The sequence below is a fragment of the Euleptes europaea genome, chromosome 2, assembly GCF_029931775.1.
Source record: "Euleptes europaea isolate rEulEur1 chromosome 2, rEulEur1.hap1, whole genome shotgun sequence".
NCBI classification, from domain to species: domain Eukaryota; kingdom Metazoa; phylum Chordata; class Lepidosauria; order Squamata; family Sphaerodactylidae; genus Euleptes; species Euleptes europaea.
In genome coordinates, this window is record NC_079313.1 from 2876890 (window position 1) to 2888170 (window position 11281).

General features: G+C 48.7%; 1 protein-coding gene across 1 annotated transcript in view; it reads left to right on the forward strand.

Annotated features, from left to right (window-relative positions):
* The window catches only part of LOC130473943 (scaffold attachment factor B2-like), a 41493-nt gene extending 30517 nt beyond the window's left edge, over positions 1–10976 (forward strand). Inside the window, exons 17-19 of the mRNA XM_056845591.1 lie at positions 622–661; positions 2022–2077; positions 10850–10976. Coding sequence (XP_056701569.1) covers positions 622–661; positions 2022–2077; positions 10850–10976 — 223 coding nt within the window. The remainder of the gene's footprint in view (positions 1–621; positions 662–2021; positions 2078–10849) is intronic.
* The last annotated feature ends 305 nt before the right edge of the window (positions 10977–11281 follow it).

Genomic DNA, 11281 nt, shown 5'->3' on the forward strand with positions numbered 1-11281 from the left:
CAGCTCCCTGCCCTCCTCTGAGTGACAGCCCTTCAAAGACGTAAAGAGAGCAATCCTGTCCCCCCTCAACCTCCTCTTCTCCAGACTGAACATTCCCAAGTCCCTCAGCCTTTTTCATAGGGCTTGGTCTCCAGGCCCCTGATCATCCTTGTCGCTCTCCACCAGATGAGCTTCTCTGGTAGACGGGGCAGTCAGGGGGACCTCTCCCACTCAGTTCTGTCCACAGCCTTTTTGAAGTGAGGCCTCCAGAACTGCACACAATACTCCAGGTGCAGTGTACAGCAGAACTATGACATCTTGACATCTTATTATTTACACTGTAAGATGCCTTGAGTTCCTATAAGGTAGAAAGGTGGCTAATAAATATTTTAAGTAGTAATGACCTTGAGCCCATGTGTTGATGGAAGACTCAAGCTGCCGTGGCACGTAATGGGTTGCATTGCAGTATAAATTGCCACGTCTCAAAGGCAGCCAAATCCCACCGGTCCTCTCAAGGTCGTGTTCTCATTGCCTGTAGCCGCTTCTGCTTCTTTAGCTCCAGTTCCAGATGTACTGCAGTAGAACTGTCGCAAGACGCCACGTATGACATGCTGAATTCCTTTTTTTCCACTTTCATCCCAGGAGAGAAGGTTCAAGAGGACTTCCAGATCGAGATGGGCAGGTATGAGCATGTTACGCAGCATTTCTTCATGTGCGTGTGTTCACAGAAAAGCGTGTTCTTTTTGCCGTCTAAACTATACTTAACTTGATTTAATTTGTCAGAAGTGCTTTGGCTTTGCCCAGAAGGTTTTTTAGTGGCTGAGGATCTGGGTTAGGACCCCCAGGCTGTTTGTGCCCAGGCAAAGCAGCATGTTGAGAGAAAAAGATAAGTTAATGGAAGGCACCAGGAAGCCCAATGCTTCCACCAATCAAGAAGGGTGCTCACTGCCTCTCTGCATGAGTCTGTGCTGTTGGCTTTGTCCTGTTCCCCATAGCCTCAGCCACATCTGTGCAAGGAGCTCAGTTGGATTGTCCAGTGCCTCTTGAAGCAGAGATGTAGCAAAGTTATCAGTTCTTGGAGAAGGGTCAGGGACTCGTACAGAAGCTCATGTGTGCCTGAACTCCCTCTCCGGCAGCTCTTGCAAACTAGGATATTAAAATGAAGGCAAATGTTTATTTTCACTGCTGAAAAGACAAGCTGTTTTCACCTTCTTCAGTGGGAACTGCTAGTCCAGAATACAGTGAACCAATTCTGGATGCTCAGTTGGGGATGTGTTCTCTCTTAGCTATCACAAGTTTGATCCTGTGTAAAGCAGGAAATGGGATTTCTCTTGGAAGGAAAAGCTGATTTATGAATGAACATGTGCCTTAATTTGGATAAGCTAAAGTGAAGCGGTGGACTCTGATCTGGAGAACTAGGTTTGATTCCCCGCTCCTCCACATGAGTGGCAGATTCTAATCTGGTGAACCAGGTTTCATTCCCCACTCCTCCACATGAGCGGCAGAGGCTAATCTGGCAAACTGGATTTGTTTCCCTGCTCCTACGCATGAAGCCAGCTGGGTGACCTTGGGCCAGTCACAGCTCTCTCTGAACTCTCACAGCCCCACCTGCCTCACAAGGTGTCTGTTGTGGGGAGAGGAAGAGAAGGTGATTGTGAGCCGGTTTGATTCTACTTAAAAGGTAGAGAAAGCCGGCTTATAAAAACCATTGTACATCAGAAGATATTTCCAGAAACCATTGAACAAAATCTCAGTTGAAAGTACCACCAACAGTTCTCCAGTTTGAGTCTCAGGGGTTTGGATTCCAGCAAAATATATTCTGTGCCTTTGGCAGGAAGTTTCCGAGTCCAAGGATGCCTGGCTGCTGCTCCTTCCCACCCACTGGGTCCTCTCCTTGCACTCCGAAGACAGGTCTTCGTGCTTGCAGTTAGCTGGCGATACCGCTACCCGTTTTTGTTGCTGAGAGCCGAGGCGGTCCTTTCAGAGGCGGCTGCCTCTTCGCCTCGGGTGCCATCCTGCCTGTCTGTGGTCTTGTCTTTCAGCACTACACCGACGACCGGCCTGAACGTTCCTCGCGGGACAGCTGGGGCGGCTACAGGTCCGACCGAAGGTCGAGCGAAGGGCGCGGGCTGCCTCCGCAGTCCAGGTGAGCATCTGGAGTGGCCGGCGGCTGGGCCCTGGTGCAGCAGCGCCTGGGGTCTTCGGCATTGCAGAACTCACATGAACACTGGAAGCTGCCTTATGCCGAACCAGACCCTCCTCGGCCCATCAAAGTTAGTATTGTCTACTCAGACCAGCAGCGGCTCTCCAGGGTCTCAGGCAGAGGTCTATTCACATCCCCTACTTGCCTAGTACCTTTAATTGGAGATGCCAGGGATTGAACCTGGGACCTTCTGCAAGCCGAGCAGATGTTCTGCCACTGAGCCACAGCCCCCTCCAGTGTTGTGATGTCCTGGCAGCTACACAAGGGATGCCACAGGCTCCCAAGATTTCAGGTCATGTCCTATCCCAGGGGTCTGCAAACTCATTAGTCAAAAGAGCCAAATATCAACAGTACAATGATTGAGATTTCTTTTGAGAGCCAAATTTCTTAAACTTAAACTATATAGGTAGGTACACTGTTTATTAACGTAATAAACTTTAATTAAAGTTTTAAGTCTTAATTAAACTATAGGTACACTGAATAAAACTTGATATCATACTTAATAGTGATCTTATTTATTGATAAAAATTAAATTGTAAGTCCCTGCCATTTCCCCCTCCCCGTCTGGAGTCCTCGTCTGGAGCCCTGGTCTACTGCCATAGAAGCCTATTGGTAGACCTGGCCTCTGGCTGAGTCCCATTGGGAGGCCAGGTCTACCCATTGGCTTTCTTGGCAGTAGACCTGGCCTCCGGAGGCCCATAGAAGCCAATTGGTAGACCTGGCCTCTGAAGGGGGACTTTTTCCCCTCCTCGGAGTCCAGGTGTACCGCCAAGAAAGCCAGTGGGTAGACATGGCCTCCCAATGGGACTCAGCTGGAGGCCAGGTCTACCAAAGGAAGCCCGCCCTGCCCAACAGCTGATAGGCAGGCGGGGGGGGGGAGCCCAGGAACCGCCGAGCCGCCCGCCCAGCAATCACGCAGCTAGAGGGGAGGGAAGGCTTTAGCCTCCCAACCATTGAGGGCAAGGGGGACCTGGCCATTCTCCACGGCGCGCGGGGGGGGGGGGGGGGAGAGACAGCGCGCCCGCTCGCCTGCTCTGTCTCGCTCTCTCGTTCTCTCTCAGGCACGCCGGCTCCGCAGCCCAGCTGCTGGCGCGAGCGGGCGCGAGAGCAGGGGCTCCGAACCAAGTTCGGAGAGCCACACTCAACGGGCCAAAGAGCCGCATGCGACTCGGGAGCCGCAGTTTGCAGACCCCTGTCTTATCCCGTTCAGCTAACAGCAGTGCCTTCATCTGATGCAAAGAGCCTTCTTCCAACACAAGAGGCCTGGAAAAGCCCCTGCCATTGAGAGCCAGCATGGTGTAGTGGTTACGAGCGGTGGTTTGGAGCGGTGGGTTCTGGTCTGGAGAACGGGGTTTGATTCCCCACTCCTGCACATGAGTGGTGGACTCTAATCTGTCTACTCAGGCCGGCAGCGGCTCTCCAGGGTCTCAGGTAGGGGTCTTTTACATCACCTACTTGCCTAGTCCCTTTAACTGGAGATGCTGGAGATTGAACCTGGGAGCTTCTGCATGCCAAGCAGATGCTCTACTACTGAGCCACGCCCCCTCTCCATGGCTCTCCAGGGTCTCAGGCAGGGGTCTTTCATATCACCTACCTGACTAGTCCCTTTAACTGGAGATGTCAGGGATTGAACCAGGGACCTTCTGGAAGCCAAGCAGATGCTCCGCCACTGAGCCACAGGCCTTCCCCTTGCACTCACATGCTTGAGACAGCACACCTGAATCGCCGTTTGACTGTTTCTTCTGGGTTTTTCCTCCCCAGAGACGGAGATGACTGGGGAGATCATGGGCGCAAGCCTGAGGGCCACCAGAATCGGTCCTGGCAGGATGGAGAGGTGGTGGGGCACGACCACGAGAGATGGCAAGGTACCAAGCCCGGCTTGGCTCCCAAGCGGAAGAGACTCCCAAACGCCCTTCCCCTAATTGCCTTTTGCTTTGTAAGCTTGGGCGGGGCAACGTGCTTCCAAGCCAGACTGCAGGAGAGTAGCCGATGATCGTTTCTCCTTTTAAGAAACATCTCTACCCCTCTTTACCAAGATCCTGCAACGTCTGATTTCCAGTTTCGCAGGCAGTAGAATCCCAAGTCATAACGCATGCCATCCTGCTGCCTGGCTGACCCATACAGCATGCTCCTTTACACTTCCTCATAGAATCATAGAGTTGGAAGGGACCACCAGGGTCATCTAGCCCAACCCCCTGCGCAATGCAGGAAATTCACAACTACCTCCCCCCACACACCTCCAGTGACCCCTACTCCATGCCCAGAAGATGGCCAAGGTGCCCTCCCTCTCATCAACTGCCTAAGGCCATAGGATCAGCATTGCTGACAGATGGCCATCTAGCCTCTGCTTAAAAACCTCCTAGACACTGAGGAGACATGTCTCGAAACCTTCTGCAAACATGGGCCTTCAGGCTGAGCCCAGTCCAAGCAGTGTGGGGGCAGGCCAGAGGGGGCTTTTAAGGTAGTCACTGGCCCACCAGCCGTGGAGATGGGACCGAACCCACATGTCCCATTGTGTGCCAGAAGCCGGCGAGGATGCTAGAGCATCCGCGACATCATGCTATTAGCTGTGTGCTCCTGTTAGTTAGTTTCTTTTAATTTACTATTTTTTTAAAAAAGACGGGAATGCCTGAATGACTGTGCTTGCTTTTCCTTTGCTAGGTGGGGAACGGAGCATCCCTGATCCGGCAGGGGCTGATCATGTGATGAGCAGAGAAGGAATGTCTGGGTAAGAGCAGGGAAAAGGCTTCGTTTCTGCCCCCCCTTTTCCCCCTTCTCGGTTTATTTTATTTATTTATTTATTTGCAGCTTTTGCCAGAACATAGTAAACAATTGGGTGTGTGTTAAGTGCCATCAAGTCACTTCCGACTCATGGCGACCCTGTGAATGAAAGTCCTCCAAAATGTCCTATCTTTGACAGCCTTGCTCAGGTCTTGCAATTTGAGGGCGGTGGCTTCCTTGATTGAGTCAATCCATCTCTTGTTGGGTCTTTCTCTTTTCCTCCTGCCCTCAACTTTTCCTAGCATGACTGTCTTTTCCAGTGACTCTTGTCGTCTCATGATGTGACCAAAATACGACAGCCTCAGTTGAGTCATTTTAGCTTCTAGGGTCAGTTCAGGCTTGATTTGATCTAGAACCCACTGATTTGTGTTTTTGGCCGTTCAGGGTATCCGTAACCCTCTCCTCCACCACCACATTTCAAAGGAATCTACTTTCTTCGTATCAGCTTTCTTCAATGTCCAGCTTTCACAGCCATACATAGTAATAGGGAATACAATGGCATGAATTAATCTAATCTTGGTAAACAATTACAATCTTAAAAAGAATTTTAAAAGGGTAGGATTTCAAATCTAAAAGTATCTCCGTAACTTGACAGAAATATATTAAAACGATAAAATAGCTGCAGTAAATGACGTTGTGCTAAAATTTCCCTGAGAGTTAATTGTGACCAACCTTGACATTACCTTTCATGGTCTCTCTCAAACAGACCTTAATGGCCACTGAGCAAAATTTAGCGACTTGGGGAAGACCAAGCAGAAACTTTACTTCCTCTTCTTCCGAAACAAACTCCCTGTCGTTCACCAGTGGATGAATCAGCTTCTGTCTAATTTCCTTCTAATAATTACACCTAAGAATAACATGGCTGGAGTCTTCAATTTCTCTGGCCCCACAAGGACGCTCACACTGAACTCTTGGGAGTTTTCTAAATTTCCCCTCCAAAGCTGCTGTGAGAAGTCGGCCAGCAAAGGCCTTGGATTGCTGTAGACGTTCCCCTGGGCGACTTCACGGCAACATCCATGCGTGTGGCGCAAGTCACTTGGCTGTGGGCAGCCCGTTCGTGAAGGAAGGGGGGGTAGATCCGCGGTGATTAAGGTCTTTTTCTCAACTCTGAATGTTTATAACGTTTTTTGCTGTGAAGAAGAGGCATGCTATTATCTGCAGGCAGAAATTCACAGTTTTGAGAACTGCAAAACCAACTGTCTGTGATAATATCTTCTAGATAGAAAAAAAATTGCCCAGAAAAATTGCTGCAAATAACCTTACAGAAACCTCTGGAAGAGCATGACATTGTGAATGGATTAATGGAATTCATTTACCAAAAAAATAAACATTACATGAATATACAGCCTCATGCTACACAATTAAAAACTAATCCTTATTTCATGACAACCTTTGGACTATAATGTATCCTAAATAGAAAACTATTTAAACTATCTTTAGATAGATTTTTCCTCAAAAAACATTTTATTAAAAAAATTCTGATTTAAATTAAAATCCCCTGATTTATAATCAGAAAAAAAGAGTTTTTTATTTTAAAAAAATCATTTATTTTTATCCACCCTGGGCATATGTGTTTGTGTATGTCTGTGAGAAATACTCCAAACAGGTGGGTCTTTCCTCCTCTTCCACGGAGGAGGGTATCAATGACTCCACCCAATCAGATTCAGTCCAATGGTATGTGGGAGAAACATAAATAGCTAGCACAAAACCTCCCCAAGTATATGCTAACAGCAAAAGTAAAGCTATGCCCAGCTCTTCAGCTGAAATGACTTAATACTATATCAGAACACCTGTGCTCAGTTGGAGCCTTTTGGGGTGGGGAGGGGAGGTACACTGGATTTATTACATCTGTACACATGAGCATATGAAGCTGCCTTATCCTGAATCTGACCCTTGGTCCATCAAAGTCAGGACTATCTACTCAGACCGGCAGCGGCTCTCCAGGGTCTTAGGCAGAGAAATGTATTTCACATCTCCCACTTGCCTAGTCCTTTTAACTGGAGAGGCCGGGGATTGAACCTGGGACCTTCTGCATGCCAAGCAGATGCTCTACCACTGAGCCACATCCAAAGCAAACAGCTAGATTTAAATCCAGTACCACCTTAAAGAGACCTACAAGCATTTCAGGGTATTAGCTTTCGAGAGTCAAAGCTCATACCCTGAACCTACTGTTGGTCTCTAAGCTGCTACTTGGACTCAATTCTGGTGGTTCTACTGCAGTCCAACGTAGCTTACCTTCTAAAGCTGTCTTCACAAGCTAACCTTGAATAGCACACTGGGTTGGATCCTGCAGTCCCTTTCCATGGGCAGTGGCCCTTTCCTCCGGCCTGAAGAGACTTTCCCTTGGTGTTGGACTGGAGAAAAGCATTGCTGCTCACAGGAAAGATCTGCAAGGAGCCAGCGTGGTGTAGTGGTTAAGAGCAGTGGTTTGGAGTGGTGGGCTCTGATCTGGAGAACCGGGTTTGATTCCCCACTTGTCCACAACAGCGGCGAACTCTAATCTGGGGAACTAGATTTGTTACCCCGCTCCTACACACAAAGCTAGCTGGGTGACCTTGGGCTAGTCACAGCTCTCTCAGTCCCACCTACCTCACAGGGTGCCTGTTGTGGGGAGGGGAAGGGAAGGTGATTGTAAGCCAGGTTGATTCTTCCTTAAGTGGTAGAGAAAGTCGGCATAAAAAACCCCAACTCTTCTTCTTCCCCTTCCTCCTCCTCCTTGTTGTCGATGCTCCCAGTGAGAGTCGAAAAGGAGTACAGTTATATCAGGTTGCACATATATATATAAATTTTCCTTTCTTTTAGTCTTCGTCTCAGTGTGACACTGTTCAGAGCCAAATTTGCTATATGAGCAGTATCATTAAAGTAAAGTTGTATCAGGTTGCCACACCTTTTCTCTTCTGGGTTAAGCTCAGTGCTGAATCCTAGAGGTGCGAACTCTGAGTCTTCCACCCTGAAATGAAACTAAACGTCATGACTTCCTTTGCACCCTCTTCCCTGCTGTGAGGCTGCCTTCCTCTCCCCGTCAATTGAACCTGCAAGCTCTGTGGGGGCTTTATTTGCCTCTGCCATGACCGTAAAGCTGAGAAATAAATCCCTTCTCCAGGGGGTGCTACCCAAGGCTACGTATTTGCAAGGAAGTAAAACTCAGTTCTAATCAACATCCAGGTTTTGGTATTCTCAGAGAAAGAGACACTAGTAGCTTCATTGAATCAATATTTATTTATTCTTGTTATGACACTTTTATCCTACCTTTTTCAGACAAGGCAGGTAGCGATGAATTTACAGCCAGTCTGTAAAAATCACAACGCGGTATAACTGGAACGGCTGCAGTGATTCAGATGCTAATCCCACCCCCCTGGCCTCGACATTTCCAAACAGGCTCTGCTTTATATAATTTCCTGAAAGTCTTGCAATGAAGATGCCCTCGTAATGTGTTCAGGAAGCGTATTTCCTGAGCAAGAAATCTGGGATAATGTTGTTTTAACGTTTTATGGCTGGGGGTGTGGGTGGGAGTTCAGTTAGCACCCAAATAGCTCGAGAATGTGCAACAGCTGAAACTTGCAGGTGGGAACAACCAAGAGACAGTAAGAACATCAGAAGAGCCCTGCTGGATCACATGAACACATGAAGCTGCCTTCTACTGAACCAGACCCTGGGTCCATCAAAGTCAGAATTGTCTGCTTAGACCGGCTGAGTGAGGTCTTTCACATCACCTACTTGTCTGATCCCTTTGACTGGAGATGCCGGGGATTGAACCCGAGACCTTCTGCATGCCAAGCAGAGGCTTGGCCACTGAGATATGGCCCTTCCCCACATTATTTAACTTAAATCTGTTAACCTTTCCCAAGTATAGTACATGAACACATGAAGCTGCCTTCTACTGAATCAGACCCTTGGTCCATCAAAGTCAGTATTGTCTACTCAGACTGGCAGCCGCTCTCCAGGGTCTTTCATATCACCTACTTGTCTAATCCCTTTGACTGGAGATGCCCGGGATTGAATCTGGGACTTTCTGCATGCCAAGCAGAGGCTCTACTACTGAGCCACGGCCCCTCCCCAGACCAGCGGCCCCTCTAGTCCGGTATCCTGGTTTACACTGGACAACTAGCTGCCTTGGAGATCCAACATACAGTACAGAGGATGTCAGTTGCCCAGTTGATTAGATCAGGGGTCCCCAACCTTTTTGAGCCTACAGGCGCCTTTGGAATTCTGGCACGTGGTGGGCGCAGCCACAGAATGGCGGCTGCTGTTTAACTTCAGTCATGCAGTGAAGATCCTTGTTCTGTGGTGGCAGCTGCTGCTGAAGCAACGTTTTTAAAAGTCTGCACAACCAGTCAGAAACCTGGCTGGGCAAAAGCCTCACCTGGACCTGCCTCACCTTCTAAAAACACTCGGTGGGTGCCATGGCACCCCCCCCCCCCCAGACACCATGTTGAGGACCTTTGGATTAGACTATTGGGAAATGCTGATACCTTTACTGATATCTTATAAGTTGCTTTTATATAAAATGGGCCCTTCACCGCATTGTAGGATCTCTGAATGCTCCCCCATCAAACATGGCTAACTGGTGTTACTCAAATCATGATGGTTGACCATGTTAGTCTATGTGTAGCAGTATAAAAGATCAAGAGAAGAAGAAGAGTTGGCTTTCATATGCCGACTTTCTCTACCACTTCAAACCGGCTTACAATCCCCTTCCCTTCCCCTCCCCACAACAGACACCCTGTGAGGTGAGTGGGGCTGAGAGAGCTCCAAGAGAGCTGTGACTAGCCCAAGGTCAACCAGCAGGCTTCGTGTGGAGTAGTGGGGAAACCAACCTGGTTCACCAGATTAGAGTCCATCGCTCTAGACCACCGCTCTTAACCACTACACCATGCTGGTCAGTAGCACCTTAAAGAGTAAATTTTGTTAGTCTTTCAGGTACTACTGGACTCTTTTTCTACTGGTATTGCTCAGGAGTGGGTGGGGTCCTCAGTCAGCCTGTGAACACCCTGATCATGTTGTAAATTCTCTTCCTCGCTTTCGCTGAGATTTTATCCTTTGTCTTGGGGTGTTGTCAACAAGGGGGCAAAGAGAGACAGGTTTCTGAACAGGAGGCCAAGCACCCTTTGCAAACGCATTCCTTTGGAGTACCTCTCTCCAGACTGAAGCTTATGTAATTGAGAATAGAGCATAAAACTGCTGCTATCATACTGCCCTTGTACAAATCTATGGTGAGACTACACTTGGAATATTGTGTACAGTTCTGGTCACCAGACCTAAAAAAGGATATTGCAGAGCTTGAGAAGGCGCAGAAAAGAGCAACCAAAATGATCAGGGGGCTAGAGCAACTGCCCTGTGAGGAGCGATTAAAACACTTAGGGCTGTTTAGCTTGGAAAGAAGGTGGTTAAGGGAAGGCATGATAGAGGTCTATAAAATTATGCATGGTTTGGAGAGAGCGGACAGGGAGAAGCTTTTCTCTCAAAATACTAGAACACGGGGTCATCTGCTGAAGCTGGAGGGTGAGAGATTCAAAACAGAAAAGGAAGTATTTCACACAACACATAGTTAAATAGTGGAACTCCCTGCCCCAGGATGTGGTGATGGCTGCGAACTTGGAAGGCTTTAAGAGGGGAGTGGACATGTTCATGGAGAAGAGGGCTATCCATGGCTAGTAGTCAAAATGGATACTGGTCATGCTGCAGATTCTCTCCAGGATCAGAGGAACAGGCCTATTATATTAGGTGCTGTGGAACACAGGCAGGATAAATGCTGCTGCAGCCGTCTTGTTTGTGGGCTTCCTGGAGGCACCTAGTTGGCCACTGTGTGAACAGACCGCTGGACTTGATGGGCCTGGGTCTGATCCAGCAGGGCCTTTCTTATGTTCTTATGTTTTTGGTCATCAGGCGTGGCGGGTTTGTGGAAGGTGGAGCCCAGAATGCAGCGGTGCCAGGGGCCGGCATACAAGGAGGCTTCACGAGCGAGGACAGACTGAACCGACCCAGCGAGACCCGTTTACCCCGGCGCTATTGAAGATCCTTCTCCTGTTTGACGCGAGAACTTCACAACCGGGGTCACCTCCTTGGACTCTCCTCGCGGAAAGCGTTGAACCACAATGCCCTATTGTAGCTTGCAGATGACGTGAACTCAGATATCCCTCCCCCTCACCATATGTTTTTATTTGGATACCATTTGCTTGTTTCAGAGGAAGCATTCCATTTTCCGTAAATAATAAATCTATATTGTACTGCTCCCACGGCCGTGAAGCCTGCCCCTCCTTGGCTGATCTGGTGGGATGGTGCAGAATATTCGGTCTCCGCGGAGCAGCCACAGCCACT